This window comes from Erithacus rubecula (assembly GCF_903797595.1).
Source record: "Erithacus rubecula genome assembly, chromosome: 6".
Lineage (NCBI taxonomy): Eukaryota > Metazoa > Chordata > Aves > Passeriformes > Muscicapidae > Erithacus > Erithacus rubecula.
In genome coordinates, this window is record NC_136688.1 from 3,801,576 (window position 1) to 3,824,443 (window position 22,868).

The following is a 22,868-nucleotide window of genomic DNA, read 5'->3' on the forward strand; positions in this document are numbered from 1 at the left end:
ACCATAACATACCCCAGGCTGGATTTTCCATATTACCCACAAGCAAGGCAGGCGACCTGAATCTGGACAGCAGAAGGATGCAAGAGTCAAACTCAGGATGCTAGACCAGAAATATATTCTTTTATTCTTAATATCATATGAGCAGCAGCACGATTCCAAAATGAAAAATAATTCTGTTTCATATTTCTTTACACAGAGAGACAGACAGACAGATCCACCCACAGCAGCAGCAGCAGCAGTGACAGCAGTGAGACTGCTCAGCGAGGCACTGAGGCAGGCACACACCAGAGGGGGTGCTGGGGCCTGGCTCTGAGGAAGGCTTTTCCCCTTTCTTCCTCCCCTGCCAGCCCGTGCTCCACCTAGGGGAGGGTTTAACCTGGGCTGGCCCATCACTTTGGCTTTCCCCAGTCACTTTTCACAGAGCTTGCAGTCACCTTTGGGGAGGTTTGGGGGAATGGTGTGAAGGATCCCGTGTCCCACCCAAAGGACATAAGCTCGTGCTTAGCTCCAAGCAGCCACATCATCCTACAAATCTGCTCCATGGTAAGGAAAGGGGAATTCATAACATCTTGTGGTGAAAAGTGTGACTGGGTAGATCCTCTTTTTCTCTGAGGGATCTCGAGGCCAAGCTCTAAGATCTGAGTGATCTGGTTTTACCTGGAAGGTTCCCTGCCTGTGGCAGACAGGGGTTGGAACCCAAACCATTCTGTGGTTCTACAATCTTGTTCAAAGCAGCTCTGCAAACCTAACCAGCCTTGTGCACAATACTTGAGGGACACCTTAAGACAAAATTGAAAGCATGGGAAAAATCCAAGACAACTCAGGAAAAAGCCTAAAACCAGGAATACTGAAGGGCTGCAGGAAATCCCAACAATATCCTAGATTACAGCAGGGGCTGTGGGCGCCTCTCTAGCCCACAGGAAGCCAATGGGTGATAGAGACCAAATGTTTCCTGATATGAGAGAGTGGATGAGAAGAGACTCAAGGATTCACTGTTTCTACTAGTGGGACTGTTACAGGAAACAGCAATAATCTATACCAAGGCAGCATCAGAACATCAGCAATGGGAAAATTGTGTTTTGAAAGGGTCTATCCAGTGACTTGAAATAAGCTTGTCTTTAGAAAAGGAATACCATCTAGTGGCACAAAAAGGCAATAAGAACGTGCAGTGGCAATTAGAGAGTCAGATGAATTTAGAAAAAGAGAAGGAAAAACTACAGAAGTAGGGAGGGTGATTAACATATATAGTGCAGTGATTTGCCCTGGAGCAAGGGAGAGCTCAAAAGGGACCTGATCATAGTAAATGCAAAGCTAAAATTAGACACTTGCAAAAGCAGATTGGGATGCAAAAATTAAAAATAACTGCTGGAGCTCCAGAAAATGGTGTAGAGAACTGGATCGGGAGCCATCACAGGAAGATGATTTCAAGGATGATATGGGCAAATGGGAAAAGGAAGAGAAGTTGAGAGTAGCAGAATAGCAGCCTATCCCACAAAGACTCCACATGCTGTCCTGGGATAGATGGGTATGGCAGATCAAACTGCTGTAGCTGTTAAAATGAAAAAAAATTGCCCCAAGGCAGGTAGCTGCAGATATGAAGCCACTGAAAGGAAGCACAACAGTAGAGAAACTGCTTATACTTAGAATTAAATGGGGATTAAGAGGTAAATTGATTAGAGTGTGTGCTCCACCAGCTTTTATACATTGTACTCTGGGCACCTCCTTGATAAACCTTTAATCTTGCCACCATGGGCATTTAATCAAATTGCCCAGCAGGATGGTAGGACAAGGATCCAGTTGGCACAAGGATCCAGTTGGCACAATCACTACTGGTCCATAAACTCGAGGAAAATGGAGTCTTTAATAAACTGATAGGGACCTGCTTGAATGTCATGGACAGGAGCAGCAGGACATGATACCATGTTCCAACCAACCCCTCCCAGTGGAGCAGAGGTATCTCCACCATCCCTGGCAGCCCTGAGGCTGAGTCAGGCTCCTTGGACAGGGGATGCATTAGGAGAGGCATGGCACAAATGCACCCCCACGACTCACACCAAGCTTCCATATGGCAAAATGCAGGGGAGGAAGCAATAGACAGAGTTGCTTTCACATTAGGAGATAAACAATATACCTTTACTTGCATCCCACAGGGCAGAGCACCTGCCCTGCTGCACATGCTTGTGTGAGCAAAGTGTTTGAATGATGTGTGCAGGGGACAAAGGAAAGAGATTGCCTTATGTGGTGATATTCAGGGAACCACAGCTACAGAAGAAGAAGTACAAGAGAGATGTAACTGGGTTTTAAAATTAATAGAGCAAAATGATTTTAACATCAACTTGAATATAGCACAGTTAAAACAACCTCAAGTTAAATGCATGGACTCTGAAACTGGTGAAACAAGAAGATGGATAAATGCTAGAAAGGTTAAGCTTTCTGTGAAATGAAGGCTCCCACTAATCAATCCCAGCTCTGAAGAGTGCTGGGAGAAGTTAATTTCTTATGGCAGCATATCTATAGCTGTGCTAGTATCTTATGGCAGTGTATCCATCTTTGCTAATAGCAGCAGAGTGTTATGGAAATGACAGAAGAAGCAGGGAGGGAGCTGGAGCAAAGACCAAGACAGTGCTTTATCTGACATGAAAGAAGCTGCTTGAAAATCTTCTGCACTCAAATTCACAGTAAAAGGGAAATTATTCATAGCAAGAATTCCAACACGAGCTGATACTGTGGGAGCAGTGCTATTATAGAGAAATAGTGGAGGAAAATGGATACCAGTAGCACATGAGTCCTCTCCAGTGGCTAGACCAAAATTTTCTTGACCATGAGAGAACCTGGTTAGAGGCAGTCTGGGCTGTGATGGAGTTTGAGGCTTTTCCCCTCAATAGTGCAGCTGTATCCCAGTCTCTGCTCCTACATGCAAAGGGAAGAAATGGATATTAGTGTGGATATCCTCTGAATGGAAATCAGGAATGATCCAAAGGTATTGCACACTCCTGAGAGTGCTACATTTGAACAAAAAGGAAAAATAACCCAAGACAGTCCTATCAGTGGAATGAGGGAACAAACAGTGGGCAAAGTAGAGAAAGGATCATGGCAAGGAGCTTACAGGCTGCGAGTAGAAGACAAACCCTTCTACCAACATCTCTCTACAGATAGCTACTGCCTGGCAGTGGAACAAAATACTGGTTGCATAATGGAGGGAAAGCAATGGCAAGCACATGGTGGGACACCTATGAAGAAAACAGGAGTTCTGTTTCACAAGCTTAGAGGAAGAGTGAGAATAAAATATATGTAAAGGATGTTAAAGTGATGTGAAGACTACAAGAAATACTGAGAAATAATTTAGTTGGCAAGTAGCTAAATTAACTCAGACTTTGTTTACTGCAGCCCCAACCAGGTGTCAGCTAAAAAAAGATGGGATGGATAGTGTGGCCAGTTGAATAAGAGCATCCTACACTTCTTTATGTAGCTCATTCTGGCTGTCTAAGATAACTGTCATAATGAGCTACATTAAAAAGTGTAGGGTACTCTGAAAAGAGTGCAAAGAGTTTACACTTGGCCTCAAATGAAGTAAGGAACCTAAGACATAAATAAAAGTTGCATAAGGTGTGCAAAAGTGGATAAGTAAAAGAAAGCTGCCAGTTCTACTGCATTGACTAAACAAAAGAGTGTGACAAACACTGGCAAGGGATCACCCCAAAAATTGTCACAAACTAAAGAAGGGTATCAGTATCTGTTTGCCACAATAAACACCTTTTCTGGTCAGGCTGAGGTTCTTCCACCTAAAAGGAATACAACTGCTGAAACTGTAACAGTGCTTTAAGGAAATTGCTCATAGGTGTGGAACAGCACCTGAGACAGGGTAAGATGAACAGAGGGGAGGGTTGGGAAGGGGGAAGTTTTAAGTGAAGAATTCAAGTCTTAATAACTAGCCTGGGCATTAAGCAAGGGCTATATAAACCCCACCACCTGCAATCACCCAGAACGGTAGAAAGAAATGAGTTGGACTATTAAAAATAATCTAAAGACAATTGTAGGACAATATCCAAAATGATGGGCTAAAAAGTTAACCTCACTATCTGTAGCTTCAAAAGCAGTGATAGATTAGGGATTGGTTTACCATATTTTGTTTGAATAGCCTGTCTCTTAGTGGCCCTATGTGTAAGAGTCTAAAATATTATGGCAAGATAAAGAAGAAAGCAGTGCTGTGGTAGAAGAAGCAACATGAGAAAAATAGTTAAGATGAGAGAGCAAGGATCCAATTCATATCTAGTTTATGAAATAAGGAGCCAAGTAATGTATCTGAAAACAGATTAAAAGGAATAAGGTTTAGAGACAAAGAGAAAGGGAACCTATTAAGTTACTAATAAGCTAAATCCTCAAAGATATTAAATAGGTGAGGGCAATAGCAAACACAAATAGGTTCATCTTTCTCAGATGTCTCCCTAAGGGGCCAAAAATTCTGGAATCTGTCACAAATTTGTCAAGAGCAGAGGCACTGAAAATGGCCCAAAGAGGCACCTCTGGTGCCTGTGCAGCCTGAGCCCCCCACTCAGAGCCTGCCCCAGCTCAGCCTCATGTCCCAAAAAGTGAGGGAGTGCAACCATCCTGGTGCTCCCCTTCCCCTGGCTGCAGCACATCTCTTTGTGTGCTTGCATACTCATGGTGCTGGCTTACCCTGCCAGTTTGGCTTATTTGCAGTTTTTGCAGGACAGCAGATTCTACTACAGCTCCTGTAAAAAGCAGAAGCTGACAGAGTCAGGGAGCAGCAATGCAAACTCCAAGGCAAGACAGAGGAGTTGAGGTCTCCTGCAGTTTCAAGGATTTCTAAATTGGCTTTTTGCTCCATATTAATGTGTTTGGTCTTTTTATAAATTTCATTAATTTTAGATATTTAAGATATTTAAGAAGGCAGATAATGACTGGCATTGCTGCAGGGTTTGGAGCATCCTTGTTGCTTTCTTGGGCAGCAAGCCAGGAGCTGGGCACTACCAAAGGAGAGGAGAAGCAGCAATCTGAAGACCAGTAAAGTGACACTGCTCTTGTTAACAAGATCATAACCCATGCATTAACTATACAGACATAATTGTTATAGCTTGCCTGTTTGTTTTATCTTTTTTTGTTTGTTTGTTTTAGTCTGTTTTACTGAAGTCACCAGTAAGATTTTCATAGCTAGATAGTCAAACTATGGCCTAGCCTGCCTTAGTCTTGCATAGCTTGCTCCAGCTACTTAATCTAATAGTAATATATGAAGAACCCAAATGAAATATTGTTACAGCTCTTAAGGGAGCCTTGAGAGTTACAGCTCACGATCTGGATCCACCCAGATTGGGAAATCATAGCTGCAGCTTTGGAAAAAGAGCTCTAAAATGACAATAACTGAATGAACTCAGTAGTTTCACCAGTTTGCAGGACAATCAGAAGAGAAGGAGCAGCTTGAGGAAAAGCAGCTAGCCCTGGTGTCAAACTGATGATTTCAGTAATGGCCTCTTAAGCAATTTAGGAGGAATTTAGGAGGAAGGGTCAAATGAGAAAAGAAACAGAAAGGAAAGACTGAAGCAGGCAGGAGACTAAGTGCTGTCAGTAGCTAAGGAGTTAAAATTTGAGAGAACTGGGGTTAAAGCACATATATGTGGAGGTCTGAAATGGGATAAAGAGCAATGGATTGTAAACTATTATGACTGAGCCACAGTAGAAGTAACACTGGAGAACAATGTTAGCCTGTTAATAGCCAAAACCTCACTGCCAAGTCTTGCAGTTCTTTAAAGAGGAAATTATAAAAATCATATATCGTGGATAAGGATGGCAAAAGTCGACACAGAAATGTTATAAATGATCATGCAAATAACTCTGCAATTCTCCCCTTCACTGTTCCCCACAGCTGTTTAGCAGCCTCCACACATCCCAAGCCCAGCTCTGATACTGCACAGCTGCATAACCTTGGGCCAAACTTCTGAGCAAACCGCTAAGTTATGAGACAGCCTGCAAGAAGATAAGAAGGGCAAAAGCAGGGGGAGGAAAACTGAGAGCTTTGGGTCAGATTAATATCTACACTGTTAATATCTACACTGAAAACTGCATGAAACTGGGTTTGAGCATCCAAACCAGATGTTTACCTTCCTTGGAAATGGCCAGCAATAGCATTAGTCACACACCTGAGCTACATCAGGTGATGGTAATATTAGGAGAGCTAAGAACAAGACACATGGAGTTGTTTTGGGGATATAAAAAGGCAGATTAAATTTTTCTCTCAAATTGCAATTAAAAAAAAATTATATCTTTTTGTTACTGTTGTTAAATAAAGTAGATTTTCTCCTCTTCCTTGCACCCTGGAGCCTAGCACACAGCTCTTGACTTCAACTTGTTAGCTTTTTCTCTCTGCTAAACCTCCTCCAGCAGTCAATAGAAAAACTACCCAAAAAGCCAGCGGGCCTTGGGTGCATCCCACTGCCCTCCTCCGAGCTGGCCCTAGACACAAAGTGGGAAGCTGTTGGGGTCGCGTGGTGCCAGGCAGCAGTGCCAATGTTTGCAGAGGACAGGAATTACCGGCCGGGAGCCCGGTGAGGGCAGGGCTGAGGGGCTGAGAGGGGGCGGGAGGGCTCAGTTCTTGTACTAACTGATAACATTGAGCGCGTTCACCAGCGAGTGGAGCTCATCCCTCAGGCTCTCCAGGGAGTGGCAGATGGTCTGGGGGCTGTCCAGGAGCTCGATGCTGTGCGTGTAGGGCTCGTATTTCACCGAGAAGGGCCGCTTGATGTGCGCCGCGTAGCTCCTGCAAGGGAAGGGGGCACGGGCTGGGTACAAGACGTGGGTGCTGAGTCTCCCTCCTACTCATCACCACCGACCCAGGAAGATCCCACAGGTGATCCTTTAGGCAGAGCTTCCACCTTTGCAGCCCAACTATGGCAGTGGTTGAGATCCCTTCTGTTTGTCAAGGATTACTGTGAATCTGGCTGTGGCTTTCTGTACCAAACAGGAGGGTACACCAAGCTGGTCACCTCTGTGGCCACTGCCAGGCATCCTCTGCTGCAATTCCTTTTTCAGAAAATGCCAAGGAGATTTAGAAGCTAATTGCAGGGAAAGCCCGTGGTATTATCGTATTATATTACTAAATCCTTTCTGACATGCATTTATTGACTAATCTCTGCTTGGGGAGGGGGGAACTAGCTGTGTGCCATATTAGGGATAGATTTGACAGGCAATGGCTCAGACCTGAGCTAGAGGATGAGAATAGTGTCACCAGAGCTTTGTGCATCAGTACAGCTCCACTGCTGTGCCCAAAGCCAAATGCAGCCCGAACCTCAGTGATGAGCATGACTTTACCTGATATCTCTCAAGAGCAAGACCTTGTTGCTGCTTTTCTAATGGAGAAGTATGTGGTCAAGTGAAAGTAAATCAAGGGTAGGGCTTCCCCAAAGTTGCCCACATTCACTTCCAGCTCTAAGATTTGTATATTTGACAAGGTAGGTTTTTTTCTGTGTGAATATGAAGCTGAAAATCTATAGTTAGGTGCTCATGGCTGTAAAGGCTTGGGAACATGAGGGGAGAGCCAGCACTAACAACAGGCAGCTCCTCTCCTGGGCTGAGGCTTCACCCTTTCGCTCCTGGATTGCTTAGCTTAGGCTACCCTCTTGTGGCTACCGCGGGTCTGCTCTGGCAGGGCTCGGGCAAGCGCAGCCCTTTCCCAGATCGAGACAGATGCTCCTCTAGCTGGTACTTCATGCCTGGACTGGAATTGGAGGAAAACACATCACGGAGGGCCAAGGGGAAACACAGTACAAAGTGCAGGCTGGCGCTGGCAGGGAGCTGCCATGCCATTGCAGTAAAACAACAAAAAATAGTGTAAATAGATTCTGCATCCTCACATTGTCTTCCTCCTAAGAAATGTGTTTCCTTTCAGTTCTACCAGGCAAAGTCCTGCTCACCTCTCTTGTTAATGTCATCAGCCACAAGCATGGCTCATAGAACAGCTGCTAATGGCTAGAAATCTGCCCTCCAAAATAGGTGTGCTCATTTGACACCTTTTGAAGCCAATGGATACAGCATGGTTGCTTGGAAGGGCACTGGGGGACTGTATCCTTTCTAAGTGGCTTTTCTGCAGGTGTAACCCTTATGCTCAAGCCCGTGGTGGCAGCTGCCAGTAAGGCAAAAGAGACCATGCTTTAATGTTTCCACCTCACAGAGTAGCATCTGTGTGGTCTCTGAGCTCTTTAGAGGATCATTTACAGTGCTTGTCACAGTCACAGTCAAGACCTTCTAATCTTGGCTGTGTATGTGGTGTATTTTCCCTTTTTAAATACAAGGAAATGACTCATTAGGCAGCAGTTGGGGTTTTTTAAAGCAGCCTAGTGTGTGTGTGTGAGCACGGGCTCCCCCAGTGCTTGCTTTTGAGCAGCTGGACTCCAGGTTGTATGAACAGTGCAAGTGAGGGTAATAAAAGCAGAAGTTGAAATATAGCAGTCCTCACCACGTTATTTATATTAAATACCCCTCTTGCAGGAACTGTAAAGTCATGTACGTCATGTTCACCTCATCCTGTCTCTTTCCCAAGTGAAGATAAAAATGGTATAGGCAAAGTTTTCCTCTGTCAATCAAAGCAATCCAAGGACTGAGCTTTCCTTCTGTGGGCAATTCTGGGTAGCATCAAGAAAATGCTCTTCTGAGCAGATATCTGAGTAGAGCTGACCCTTACCATCCTATTTGCAATCCCATGGGGTGGGCAAACCCAATTGCCATGGTGGGATGGTGTCTGGGGTCCACTAACCAGCCTAGGAGGCAAAAGTTCATTTTTCCCCCTGGAAGATCTATTCATGTCAAGCATATTCCCTGTAGGAACTGGAGAACTGCTTGGCTTTGGAAGAGCTGATCAAAGTATTCAGAGCACTTCTGAGAACTTGGACTGCAAGCAGCCATAATGTCAAGCCCTATTTCAATATATAACATCTTAATTTCCAATTTTATGTGTCTCTCTCATTGCCCAGTCCTACCTCAATTTATTTTTGGCATCACTGAAGCTTTCAGACACAAAATAAACAGGCTGGTAGTTCTGGTCCTGGTAGGGCTGAACAGCTGCAGCATCAGGGTCGAAGTCCCGCACCTCTGGCTCGTCTGACAAGGAGTGCTATGGACAGGGCAGACAAAATCCAGCATCAAACTAAGGGGATTGGAGCACATATGGGGTAGGCAAAGGCGGAGAACAGATGGAGGAAAGCCATTGTGCAGAAGCAGAAGGTGTTTTTGTCTGCAGGACCTAGAGCAGAGGCAAGTTATGGTGGGACTTACTATGAGCTCCCCATAGGAAGACAGGAGCCCAGCTCCGTAGGCTTTGACTATTCCATTCTGTCTGCAGAGCCCAAACTCCACTGTAAACCAGTAAAGCTGCAAAAGAAAAAGAAAAATTCCTGAGGGACACAGCTCCTCATCCTCATCTTCCTGTCACTTCTAAGCCCTTGCACGCCCGTCAGGGTCTGGAGTTTAAAGGAACAGGTACCAGCCTCTTGGTCCCCTCTCCACAGTTTGCTTTCAGAGAAAAGTGCTAAACTAAGTTGCTGCTGCACCAGGACAGCCTGCATCCCTGGGCTTGTTCTATCTGCTGTGAGATGCTGCTGTTTGGTGTCCTTGGAGCAGGACAGGTCACCTTGCTGAGGGAGAGCCAAAGGAAGCAGATGTCATTTAATCCCATCCCAAAGAGTCCCAGCAGTGCTGCTGTTGGAAATACGATGCTGGATGATACTACTGGTGCCCGAGAAAATTGGGTTAATGTGCAAGTGAGCTCTGCTCTTTAACTGATCTCTGCTCTGCACAGTCATCATGAGAAGAGCAGGGCTGGGGCAGCTTGGGTGGGAGCTCTGAGCCTGCAAATCTTGGAATATCAGGCTGGATAAATCCCCTTGATCCCACAGAAGCACTACTGGAGATATTGTGCCCCCATCCTGTGAAGGAGAACACTTACCGTTGCTAGTTTCTCAATTTCTTCATCAGTTGCTCCCAGAGACGCCAGCCCAATGTCCTAGGAAGAGAAGGCAAGGGGCAAACATCAGGACAGGTTTGGTCTGAGGGCCTTAGACACTGATGGCTCTGTTTTATTGCCTCAAGGCCACACATATTGCTGCCCTGCAGTGCCAGGCATCTGCTGCAACTTCATCCTGCTCAGACTAAAACCACTTTGTGGCAGTCAGTATTAGATTCTTGGTCCATCACTGGAACTCTGAAACATCGTGGTTGATAAGAGCAAGAAAGGTTTAGGTGGCAACACCAGGGTTTGGATTCTCACCTCTCCAGGGGGAGGAAGCAGATAAACACCTTACCTGGGAGAACTGGGCAAAGGTCTTGTCAGCCAGCATCGGGACATGGCCCAGCAGCTCGTGACAGCAATCCCTGCCAGGGGAGGGGAAGGAGGAAAGCAGTCAGCAGCAGACAGAGTGTGTCTGCTGGGGAATGGTCGATTGCTGTCCAGCTTGGGGCAGGGAGGCCACGGGCCGGGCGATACTCACGGCTCGGGGGAGTGCATGGGCGAGGAGGCGTGGCGGATGTACTGCGTGCACTGGAAGACACGGAACGCCAGGCTGGCCAGGAAATCCCGCGCTGACAGCAGCCCAGCCACTGGCCTCAGCTGGAAGCCAGTCCTCTCTGAAACAGCACACACTGCCTGGGTGAGGGGCACAGCCCTTGGGCTGTGCTGCTGCTCCCTGGGCTGGGAGCTGAAGGGTTGCACCACCCTGATCTGCCTGCTCCTACCAGGAACAACACCTGCTCTCCAGGTGTTCAACTACACCAACCTAACCTACCTGCTCCTACTGGGAACAACACCTGCTCTTCAAGTGCTCAGCTACACAAAACTAAACTACATGCTCTGACTCAAGAACAACACCTACTCTTCAGGTGCTCAGCTACACCAACCAAATCCACCTGCTCCCATTCAGGAATTGCTCTTCAGGGGCTCAGCTACACCATCCTAACCTACCTGCTCCCACTGGGAACAACACCTGTTCTTCAGGTGCTCAGAGGGATCATTTGACCACGGGCTTGCCCTTCAGTCACAGCCCACTGTGTTCAGCTGCAGTCCCCCACCACTTGGCCGCCAGTCTGTCCTCTGTGGGTAATGGACGAGCCACCAGCTCTCCTCCTAAATCTCAGCTCACACACTACTCCTTTTGGGTTCAGGCTTCCCATCTGTAGCTGTCCCCACTGGCAGAGCCTGAGCCTGGGTTCCCTGGGCTCTACCCACCTTTCAGGAAGCGGGAAACCTCCTCCAGCTGAGGGATGTTGTTCTCACTGTAGCCACAGAATTTCTCCAGTAGACTGAAAGCTTCAAGGTACTCCTTGCAGGCATGGGTGGGGTACAAGCTCTTCAGGGTGCTGTACACCTCCTTCCTTCAGGAGGAGAGGTGGCAGACATTCAGTGGTTAATGCATCCAGTCCTCTCCTGTGCTAGCTATGCACTATCAGGGACTCATGTCTTTAGGCTCTGTGTCCTTTTGCCTTTCTCCACCTAAGTCTGTGTCTCTGAGCATTGACAGAGGTGTGTAAACATACAGACACACATTCAAATGAACCTGCAAAGGCAGCAGCTGTGTCTGCACAGACCTATTTCTGCTTTGGAAGTCAGAAGACTGTATACAAGGTATTAACTGGAATTAAAATATTCCCAGTAGGTTAATTCCTGAAGCTGCACTGTGAAGACAGTCAATAGAGCCAGGAGATGACCTTGTTGAGAAGCCTGTGTACTCAGCTCGTATGAGCTGCTCTTGTTTTCAGAAACACTCCTGCAGCAGCACTCCTGGAAAAAATTCATGTTCAAAGGGAGTGCTGTCCTAAGTGAGGCCCTTGTGGTACCACACATATATTCATCATGGGCCTCATACTTCTTCCTGCAGCTGTGATAACTGTGCTTGGTTTGGAGTCTGCTGCTGAGTCAGAACCCTGAGAGAAGTGGGGCTCCAGATTATCTACCCTGATGTCTGGGGAGGCTCCTTTGGAGGGAACTCTAGGAGGCTGCAGCATGAAAGTGTTCTTTACAACAAGCCATTGAGTAGGATGCTTGTGCTCCTGATGCATTTTTCAACAGATCATGCCCTAAATGTTTGGGTTTTGATTCCCAGGTTCTAGTGGTGAAGAACTGTCAGTGAAATCAGCACTCACCAGGTAGCTGTCTCCTCGGCCGTGTACTCCACGTGAGGGATGGGGTCCCCACTGCAAGGCAAAGACACCATTACTGAGCAGAGCCCCAGCCAGGCTCCTCTTCCCTCTGAGAAGGAAGCACTTTGGAGAAGCCCTGCGTGATGGTCATAAATCTTCTTTAAAAACCAAACAAGGGGGTGACAGGAAAGACAAAGCCTTAGTGGTGGGTCATTTGTACAGGTGCAACAAATACATGGAGGCAAAGAAAAGCATGAGTCTAGTCAGAGAAATAAAAGCAGATAATAAGGAAAACTAAATGCATTTGACCTGCCGAAAAATATATTGTCAGTAAGGTTAAGGGTGGCAAAAAGAAAATTTCTATGTTGATGTAAATGGGCATTGACAAAATTACAATTTTGCTTTTTCTCATCAGATTTAGAAGTTGTATTTCCTAAATCTTTCTTTTCTGTGTCTGGACAAATGAGATATACTGTAAGGCACAGTTCCTTAAGGGATGCCTGAAGGGATGCTACACAGTGGCTAATCTGCAGGTGAGATGTTAGAGAAGACCTGTTAAATTGGTGCCTCATCTTAGGACAGGATCCCTGTGTCACTTGGAACTCCTTCTCTGGCACTGTGACTTTCTGTGCATTTAGTATTTGTACAGGATAAAAACATCACTGTCCATATTCTGGGCTTCCAGTTGGCAAAGTACATGAAAACCACCAGCAGAAACCCTTGCTGGGATCACACCAGTTGCAGGTGTAGCTCAAACAGGTGACCCACATAATTTCTGTAATCTGCTTTCAGCACTTTAAGTCCTGCTCAGAGAGAGAATGCTACAGTGAAAGGCAGCATCACTGAATAGGATCTAGGGAATATTTTAAAAACCTAACTGAATATTAGACTGTTTGATGTTGTAGTGAACACACTGAGTGCTATCACTGCATATATCAGAATAGAAGCATTTAGTAAGAGTACAAGATATAGTCCTAAATCTTTATAAGATGATGATGAGAACATTGCTGGAATCTATTTAATTTAGCAGACAGAGTTGGGAGGTGAATCATTTAACCTATAAATATCCTCATAGCAAAAAAAAAAATTATATTTTATCTATAGATGAAAGGCATGTGTGATCCATTGGGCTAAAGCTATCGAAGTCCAGCTTAGAAATAAAACCCACATTTTTTCACGACCTGGATAATGAGCCCCTTGAACAGATTTTCTGGGCATGGGGTAGCTTTTTCAGTACTTGAAACACTGAAGTCAAAACTAGATGCCATTCTAAAGAGATGCTACATTTCCAAATGAAGTCTGAGGTCTGATAGATATATATCTGGCTTTTGATATGCGGGAGGTTTATTCTTACTATACCTTTACCAATGTAGGAATTAGTGACAACAGATATTTTTTAATTAAAGTGAGACTGGAATGCAAAGAGATGAGAGACACAAAAAGGAGCTAGAAAATCAGAATGGGGAGACAAAACATAAAGGAAGACAAATGTCATACAGGTAGCACAATGACTTCCCAATAGGTTCATTGTCATGTCATTATCCCCACATGAATATTAGGAAGGAGACTTACTGCTTATAGTGAAAAGCAATCTCTGCTATTGATTTCCTTCTCTGGCGATACACTTGGTCAGAGTAGCCCTGTGGTGACAAAAAGGAGCAGAGACAGGACTTTCCATCAGTTGCTGAAGCTCCTCAGCCAGGAGGATTCACCACTGGCTGGAGAGATGTCTCTCAAGGTGCCAAATCCCACTCCAGTGCCCTGATCAGCTGCACTGAGAGGTGCTCTCAGCTCCCTGCTTCAGGGGGACAGCTCAGGGGTTTGGCATCGGGGGTGAACGCACAGACTGACTCACCGGGTGATCCAGATCCAAGTCGGGGTCAAACTTGGTGACCAAATGGTGGCACTTGTCCAATTCACAGATTTTTCTGGGAAACCAGTGAACTATGGGGAGAGAGAAAGTGACAGTCTGTCTGTGAAAGGAAAGATCCCCTAAAGAGAAGGGGCTCTGAGATACACCTCATCTGGTGTACCAAAGGCACACATACAACATGGCACAGCTACTTCCAGGCAGTGGTTCCACAACCTCAATTCTCTTTTGCTAGAGTCATGTCTAATGCTATGATTTACATTTCATGACTTCCTTGCCCATCTGTCAGCAGAGTATTTTGTGACAAAATTAAAGAAGAGGATTAAAATTAGATTTTAATGAATGATTCACGTTAAAAAACACCCAGAGATCATGCTGGTCATAGATCTCTGGGGATCTCTAGGGATACTCTCCTACAATATTCTACAATAATCATCCTGTCTTTGGAATAGGATGGCACAGGAAGTGTCTTGTAGATTAGTGCTGCAATCTGTACAGAGGTCCTAACAAGTGGGTAGGAAACTACTTTTCATTTATAACACAAAATGCTGGAGTAGGGATGGAGAGCTCATTAGGAGAGGTGTGAGCAAAGCATGAAAGTCAACCTCCTATTTCTATTTTTTTCTATCTTTTGCCAGAAAAATGGGCTATGAACAATGGGTCTGTTGAGAAAAGGACAAAGAGAGAAATTCCTTTCAGGAGTCAGGTATCCCAGAGGCAATCCCTTCTGGTTTGCTCAAATTCAGCACAGAGCTGAATATTCTCTTTCCCTTTACTCGGAATAACAAAGCCGCCACCCTGTTTCGACAGGGAGAGCTCAGCCTCTCTGCACAAGTGAAAATGTTTGTAAGTTCCTTACATTTGTCCTCCTTAGTGGTCCTCACATCTTCTGCCACCCTCTTGATGGAGCTAATGAAGGTATTGAGGTCAGAGCTGTGGACTTCACAGCGCACAAAGTATTCCAGTTCAGCAGTCCCTTCACGGGGCTTTCGGCTAAGCCTGGTCTCCAGGTGGTGAATTTTAGCTTCAAATGTCTTTTGAGACATGGAAAGGAAGGAAAAAAAATTAAGCAATATTTGAAACACTTTTTGCTACTATCCAAAGATGTCCATATGGACACAGAATTACAGAATGGTTTGGGTTGGAAGGGACCTTAAACATCATCTCATTTCAACTTTCCTTATATGTGCAGGGTTAACTTTCACTGGACCAGGCTGCTTGGAGCTCCCTCCAACCAGACCTTCAACACTTCCAAGGAGGGGGCATTCACAGCTCCGGGAAACCTGTTTCAGTGCCTCATTACCCTCACAGTAAACAATTGTTTCCTATATCTGACCTAAACCTACCCTCTTTAGTTTGAATACATCCCTCCTGTCCTGACACTACGTGCTCTTGTAAAATGTCTCTCTCCATCTTTCCCCTAGACCCCCTTCAGTTATGAGAAGGCTGCAAGAAGTCTTCTCTTTTCCGGGATGAACAATTCCAGTCTGGGATGGATTCCTTCTTGTTTTTTCACCTCGCTCCCATATAAAGACACTCATCAATTCCACACTTTTCCTTCTGCACAAACACCGAGGCTGCTCAATAACTACCGAAAGAAGACTTCCGCGGTGGCAAAGAGAAGCAGTTGGTGTGGCAGAGGGCCCTTTTCCCGTCCCAGTCCCTGCGGAGGGTGTGCTGGGGGCTGCGGTGCCTGGGTGCGGGTCCCGCGGGGCTGGCGCTGCCTGGCGCGCCGGCGCTGGCCGTGGTGCTGAACCAGCTCCTCTGGGCTCCCTACCAGCGCTGCGGTCATCTGGGCTCGCTAAACTGACCTCCCCCACGGAAAAAGGAGACAAAGGGATGTCTGTGGTCTCCCAAACGGCCCTGATAGATTTGTGGGTATTTTTTTTAGCTCAGTGAAAGTACAAGCCCAAGGCCCTAGGCAATGATCCAACCTTCCCAAAGTTCCTGCAGGACCTTTGATAGAGGAAGGGACACGATTTCTTTTGTTAATCAGAGGTAAAAAGATGAGAAGGAACAGATGCAATGCCACAGGTAAATTAAATTTAGGACAATGTTTTTTAATGTACCTACCAACTTCACTATTACATTGTCCCCTCAACAATCGATACCTTTGCATTAATCTGACAGCTGTGATTGCATTACCTATGCTTCAGCTGCATGTAACACATACAGAAGAGTGAAACCAGCTTCCCTGCAGCCTGGTTCATGATGAGGCAAATGTCATTATGCCCGTCTGCTTTCATATCTTGTACCTGTATTGCCAGAGGGATCTGGGAAATGAATCTTCCTCTGTTGGGACTTGACATGCTTGTCTTTTTATTATATTTAAAGCTCTCTCTGTGACAAGCTCAAAGAGCTTTTTTGCTCCAGGAAGAAACAAACAATATTTGAACATAAGCTGCTGCAGCTTCTCGCTTGATGTTTTTTAAATTGTTTAAATTACAGAGTTTAAATGTAAAATCTACCAAGTACAAGAGTTTACACATCTGCTCTGTACCCACTGAGCAGCCTGTTGAATGTGACACTGGTGGATGTGTCATGCTTTATCTGGCATCTGTGTGCTTCTGGGAAGGAGACCCCAGTCCTCACAACACATGGGCTTTGTCTGTAAAGTTTGTCATAAACGCTCTTTCAGTCTTGAGACAAGATCCATATATTGCCCAGAAAACAGCTTTTCTTGCAACAGTCCTCATTGAGGAATTGCAATTGCTGAAGATCTAAATGATTTTCATCAGATTATCAGAGGTAATACTAAATAAGCAATGGATAACTAGAATGCCCTACAGTTTCAGGGAAATACTTAGCCCCCAAACACAGGTTTTGTACGTTTACAGTTTTTAAGTGCATAGTGGTATAGTGCAGATAGCTCCAAACAGCCTGCTGTGACAGGACCTGCCCTGAGCAGGAGGTTGGACCAGAGATCTGCAGAGGCCCCATGACTGATTAATAGGAACAAATTGTCCTCTCCTTCCACTGCTGAAGTCAATGAAATTAAACTACCATAGATAAAACGCATCTCGGAACCTCAGTGTGCAAAACACTTTTGAATCATTCTGGATGAAAACACACTACATGAGTGCAAGCTGTCATGATTGGATTGCTGTTTAAATAGGCAGTACCTATCTCAGTCTTTCCATTCATGGCACTGAGATCCTATATAATGCAACATTACATTGCTGGCTAGGGGGGGAAATCTCTGTTACCAGTTTTCTTTTGTATTAATGGCATAGACAGGATGCATCGCTGAGGAGAACCAACAGAATCTTTAATGTGTGAATCAGAATAATCCTTGAAGTAGAGAGATAATTTTAAAATCAATATGCCAGTTTTATACCCAGGGCAAAGCTGTTTCTGTAACTGTTTGACTGAGGACCAATGTGGTAATGCCCCACAGGTGAGGTGAGTTTGGTCTGTAGACAGGCAGGGCGCACAGCTTGCTTTGAATGTGGGATCAGAGCATAAAGGTGAAGTGCTGAGCAGTGGGGAGGAATGTCAGAGTACACTACAAGACATAAGGGTGTGGACTGGAGTGTGAAACTGAATATAATTAAGCAAAATTAAGGCCAGAGCTTAACAGCACTGCAAGACAGAGGTTTGCCTCCTTCTTAGTAATGACACGCTGGGGATGAGCAAAGCATGACTTCAGAGATATCAGACAATTGAGTGATAATCTGAAGCAGCCAGACCTAGTCTGAGTCTTTATTACACTCAAGTGATGCTTCTCACAGCCCAGTCACAAAACCTGAAATGTGTTCCTTGAGTACTGCACAACAGGTAGGGACTCACCTCAAACACCTTAAGGACACGGGACAGTGGTGAAGTCTTGGATCCCTTGAGCATGAAGAAGAGGTTGAGCATGGCTCTGCCATCCTTCTCCTCGAATACAATGGTCTCTGTAGACTCTGCAGCATCAGTGGCTGCAGCTGCAGCCTCTCTTTCCTTCCTGGCGTCTTCAATGAGGCTTTGACGCCTTCCAATGAACCGTGGAGACTGGAGGCACAACAGAAATAAATAACACTGCTCACAGAGATGTAGGAGAGCAGAGGCATTCCCAGTAGCTGGATGAGATGTGACTGCTGTGTTTCAGCAGAGGAAGCAGGGAAAGGCTGGGCTGACTTGCCTGGATTTGTAGAGGAAGATCTGCTCACGAGGACTGAGGTTTTAGAATTGACCTTACAGAAATGTGGGGCTTTGGGGAAAAAACCTGTGTAAAATATCTTTTTAGCATAACTGGAGAGTGGGCTTCTTCCCTCACCTCCCCCAGCAACAGTTTTCATTATCCTCCAAAAAAAAACAGGACCTAGAAACAATCTTATGTGGTTTTCAGATATCTGATGAACTCAAGAGGAGAGACATCAGATAAACCTGAAGTCATCTGGGAAAAGATACTTTGTGAGGTGAAGTCCACAGCTGTGGCCTGGCCAGGAAACATGAACTGTTTGCTGGTGTATTAGCAGGGCATCTTAGCAAAACTGCTCCCAGGATCCAATATGACATTTACTTTTGACATTAAGTGCATGCTTATCCGCTGAAGTGTAATTGAAACCACAACCATATACCCCAGAAAATAAATTCCTCCAACTTATCTGTAGATTTTGTTTTGTCTCCACAAACTCCTGCAGATTTCTGTCACTTGGAATTGAACCTAAAATGCAACTCTGTGCCTGAGGTCATGTTAGGACACCTGTTTATATTTATAGTGAACGACAAACTATTTCAATCACTGCTGTTTCTTTTGTTATACAAATAGCCCATATACCAACTTATTTGTTCTTGGTCTTTTTACAACCAGTTTCCTATTTCAAGGCAACACATCTGGCTCCAGTTTTCTGTCTTCTCCCAAGCCAGATGACAAACCTCCAGAGCTTGCTAAAAGAAACCTGGGGCAGCACTAAAGAAGCACATAAAGTGAGAGTGGCTGCAGTTTTCCCTGTGACTATTTTGAAAATATTTAGAATGTGCTAACATGCTAACTAAGCAGTGCTTTCCCTACCTTGTGAAAATTAAGAGCGTTTTCCTTCTAAAAAGACACTCTGATTGACTACTAAGTATATTTTCTCCCTGATTTTCAAAGCCCACTATCAGTAACTTATGTTTCCTGGGAGAATCATCTTGGATGCTTCAGCAGAGTAAAGCTGACATTTTAAATGCAGCCTCAAAAACTCAGCACATCGAAGCACCAGCCCACACACCTCTATCTGGTCCTGTTTCAGTAAAGATACCCCTCTGAAATTATATTTCTTTATCCATCCTTTATTCCTCAGGGCCTTCTAATAAATAAGTGCATGCTGCTGCTTGTCTAAATTGGTGGTATTCATGCCCAAAGAGAGCAGACATCTAACAAGTGACTTAAAAAATCTTGTGAGCATGTGCTTGGCTTTAAGTGTCTGTTTTCCATCACTGCAGTGTTTTAAGCTAGGCTGGTGTTTACTTTAAAGTGCCTGCAATAATCAGGGCAAACAGCCCTGTGCCAGCCACAGAAAATGAGCTCCACAGCCATCCCAAGCCAGGCAGTGCTTTCCCTAAGGGTGCTTTGTCACACTCTGCCCCAATGTGCAGCAGGATTTTACTTCTGGGTTGGAGAAGGGGAGAGGAGGGAAATTAGACCCCCATATTTATGTTTTGAATCAGGTTAAAATCCAGCTGGGTGGGGTTTAAAATTCCAGAGTTGGGTGACTGGAAAGCTGCACCAGGAGAAGCAGACAACCAGTCCCACACATGTGTTGGGACTTGGTGGCCCCTGGCAGGCAGGAGTGGGGACTTTGGTCCCTCTCAAGGAGTCCTGGAAGTTTCTTAGCTGAATGATGGCATGACTTAAGTGGATAAATTGAAAAAAAAAAAAAAAAAATCAAAACTAAGCAGAAAAGGGCTGAATTTTGCTTGGGAGGGGTCTTCTGCCTGCTGCCTCCTCTGCCAGTGGAGGCTCCTGGCTGCATGTTCCCCACCTCACTCTGCCCCTCACATTTATGGTCATTGGGCTATTACCTCCTTTTGCTGGAAATTAGGAATGTGGCATATATAATAACCAAACTGGTCCCATGATAAATGCCTTCCTTTCTTCCTAAGGCACCATTATATGGCATTTCTGCATTGCCTTGCAGACTCGCTCCCTGAGTGAATATCTGGCTACAGTGAGAACTTTAATTTGATTTTGCAAAGCATTTATTTATCTAACCGGGGTCTGACTCATTCACCTCTTCTGAAGGTTAGTTTGCACCTCTTATGAAGGATTTGTTCATTTTTCCTTCCCTGAATTTGCTGGAACTCAGAGTGCCCAGCCTGAATATGTCATTAAAAATACTGTGTTCTGAGCTAATTTCTTCTTTTTTTCCCCCTGGTTCATTATTTGAAGTAATCAGGAAGGATTGTAAAGACTGGGGACATTAATGTCCCACCCCTGCTTTCCTGGGTGCTTTTTCCTGCTTTTTTTGCTCCAGTGGTTGTCTCTGTAACCAAACTCTGCCCCAGCTACAGTCCCAGGTTCTCTTACAAAAACTACCAGCAGCACAAAAACTTAACCATAATTAAAGATTTTTCCATGGAGTTTGATGTCTGGCTGGCCCATCTGGCATGTAAAACACCTGCTGGTGTAGAGGAGCTCTGGGATTGCAAAGGTCTGGATTTTCCCCCCAGTCTGGCACGGGAACCCCTCAGACCTTCCAGAGTTGATGTGTGCCAGATCCCCCCCAGTCATAGTGACAACACAAGGGCCAGGGACATAAAATGTCCCACACAAATGCAGAGTCATGCCTCTTGCCTGCTAGAAGCCAGGGTTGTGGAGATCTGTGCTAGGTGAGAGCAAAGACAAAAGCTTTTCACACATTCAACTCTCAGAGCAAATCCTCATGGGGCAAAGTTTGAATTTTCTTTGTTTTCCATTTTCTGAAAGTTTTCACTCAAGAACAAACACAGACTAAGGTTTTATGTACCCTCCAGGCTGGAGGAGCCACTCACCTCAAGCAGGTTGTCTCACTCTTGTCAGCCCACCTGCTGAACCTGAACTCCCCTGGCCCCTATGTTCATGGCCCACTTTTTCACAAAACACAGAGCAGCACCCTAGAGGGTGTAATAACAAAACACTCCTCACTTCTCCAGACACTGAGCATCTCTAATACTGATTTCACAAGTTGCCTGGAAAATATCAGGTTTTCAAGGGCCACTCAAGTATTCATTATTTTGCTGGAATGAAAAGGACTATGTGACAGGAAAGCCTTCCCTGATTTCCATTTATTAGAGAAAACAAGCTTACCTCCTTGTTTTATAAATGTTTCCCTTCTTTTCCAGGAAACTCCACTCCCCAAAACACTTTTCTGCCAATGTAGTGGTTGATTTTAGAGAGGCAGAGGATTGCACAGGGTTAAGAGGAGAGTGGGTGGAAAAGGCAACAGGTATAAGGGAGAGAAATGGGAGTTTTAAAAGTGACCTGCTGGAGTCACACTGCAGACATCTGCCAAACAGATCTGCTGCCTAACCCATCTCTATTCCTAAGCTTCCTCCTGCCAAGCATCCCAAGGGGTCCCCTCCTGGTGCACCCCTTGCCACTGGCTCTGGCTCCTGCATTGTCACCTGTATCCACGTTTGCCCCTCAGGACTGTCCAATACTGGGAGTCTTCAAGCTCATCCTGCCTGGCAAGGCTTTGAAGTGAAGAGCTGGAATGTCCCTGTCCCTACAGGATCTCAGATGGGTTGCCCAGGTTTGGCTCTCTAAAGACACTTGACAGCTCAGGGGGAAGTTTTCCTCTCCCTCACCTGACACATTCAGATCTGGTGTGTGCAGAATCTTTCCCTGGGCTAAACACAGGGCTGAGAACACATCAAGAGGACTGGGAAAAGAAATGGGAGGAGGATGTTCTGGGAGATAAACTGGATACAGCAGCCATGAACAAACAACTTAAACTCCCTGTGCCTTGTTGCTGTCTGAGATGACAGCCCCAGTTTTTTATTGTGCTAGAACAGGTGAAATCTCTGCAGTTTAATGCCTTGAAACCTGGAAATTGTTAAGATCTTCAAATTGCCTTTCACGGGGGGATTCCTTGCTATTCTTGCCTTAGTTGGGCTAGTCACCTTGTTTTGGTTGAGGTGGTTTCATTTTCAAGTTTTCTCCCCATAAATGTTTTCATTTCACACGTATCAGTATGTAGCGAGAACTGTCGGAGTAATTTCCCTTTGCCAGCCTTGAGCCCGGGCGTGCCCATGTCGGGGAAGTCCCGCAGACAAAGTGTTGGTCCATCTCTCCCTGCCTGCCTGCTTCTGCCTACAGCTGTGGGAGAGCTGTGGTTTTTGGAGGGGGAGGGAAAGAAGTGGGGTAGGGTTTTCTTACCATGATGGCCTCGGCTTGCTTGGAGTCCAGCTCCGACACCGCCCTGCGGAAGCCTTTGGCTGCAGAGGTGGAGATGTTCGGGGTTGGCATCTTTGCTCTTCCACGAGCTCTGCTCTCTGCCTTCCAGCTCCTTGCCAGCTTTTTATAGGGCAGGGCTGACGTCAAAGACTCTTTCAAATCTTCTCTTCCCCTGCCACCTCCCCATCACCACCTCCCTCCTTTCTCCCCCTCGGGCTGAGAGGAGGAGGGGATGTGAAGGAGAGAAACGTGTCTGTCCCATTAAATCTAATCGCTGCAAAGATTGCAGACACCCTGCCTTCACAGACCAGACAATCTCCCACCTGTTTGCCTGCATCCAAAAGATTTCTTCTCTAATTTACCCTTCTCTCCTTTCCCCCTCCCCCTCACTTCTGGATGGAGTTCATTCTCATTACATGTTTCAGTCCGACACATTTGCTTCCCCAGCTTGGGAGTCGATGAAAGGATTTTTATCTATGAAAGAAAGAAATAAAAGGAAGGGAGAGATGTAGCCCTCTC

At 45.5% G+C, this 22,868-nt stretch overlaps 1 protein-coding gene across 1 annotated transcript; it reads right to left on the reverse strand.

Annotated features, from left to right (window-relative positions):
• Positions 1 to 98: 98 nt before the first annotated feature.
• On the reverse strand, positions 99 to 22,660 carry TH (tyrosine hydroxylase). The gene is made up of 13 exons (XM_079310062.1): positions 22,332 to 22,660; positions 17,798 to 18,001; positions 14,868 to 15,042; positions 13,994 to 14,082; positions 13,711 to 13,778; positions 12,142 to 12,192; positions 11,228 to 11,373; positions 10,494 to 10,629; positions 10,308 to 10,377; positions 9,953 to 10,009; positions 9,283 to 9,378; positions 8,988 to 9,121; positions 99 to 6,772 (listed from the first exon to the last, which is right to left on the reverse strand). Exons 1-13 carry the CDS (start codon positions 22,419 to 22,421, stop codon positions 6,613 to 6,615), a joined length of 1,476 nt encoding a protein of 491 aa, XP_079166188.1. The 5' UTR covers positions 22,422 to 22,660; the 3' UTR covers positions 99 to 6,612.
• Positions 22,661 to 22,868: the final 208 nt, after the last annotated feature.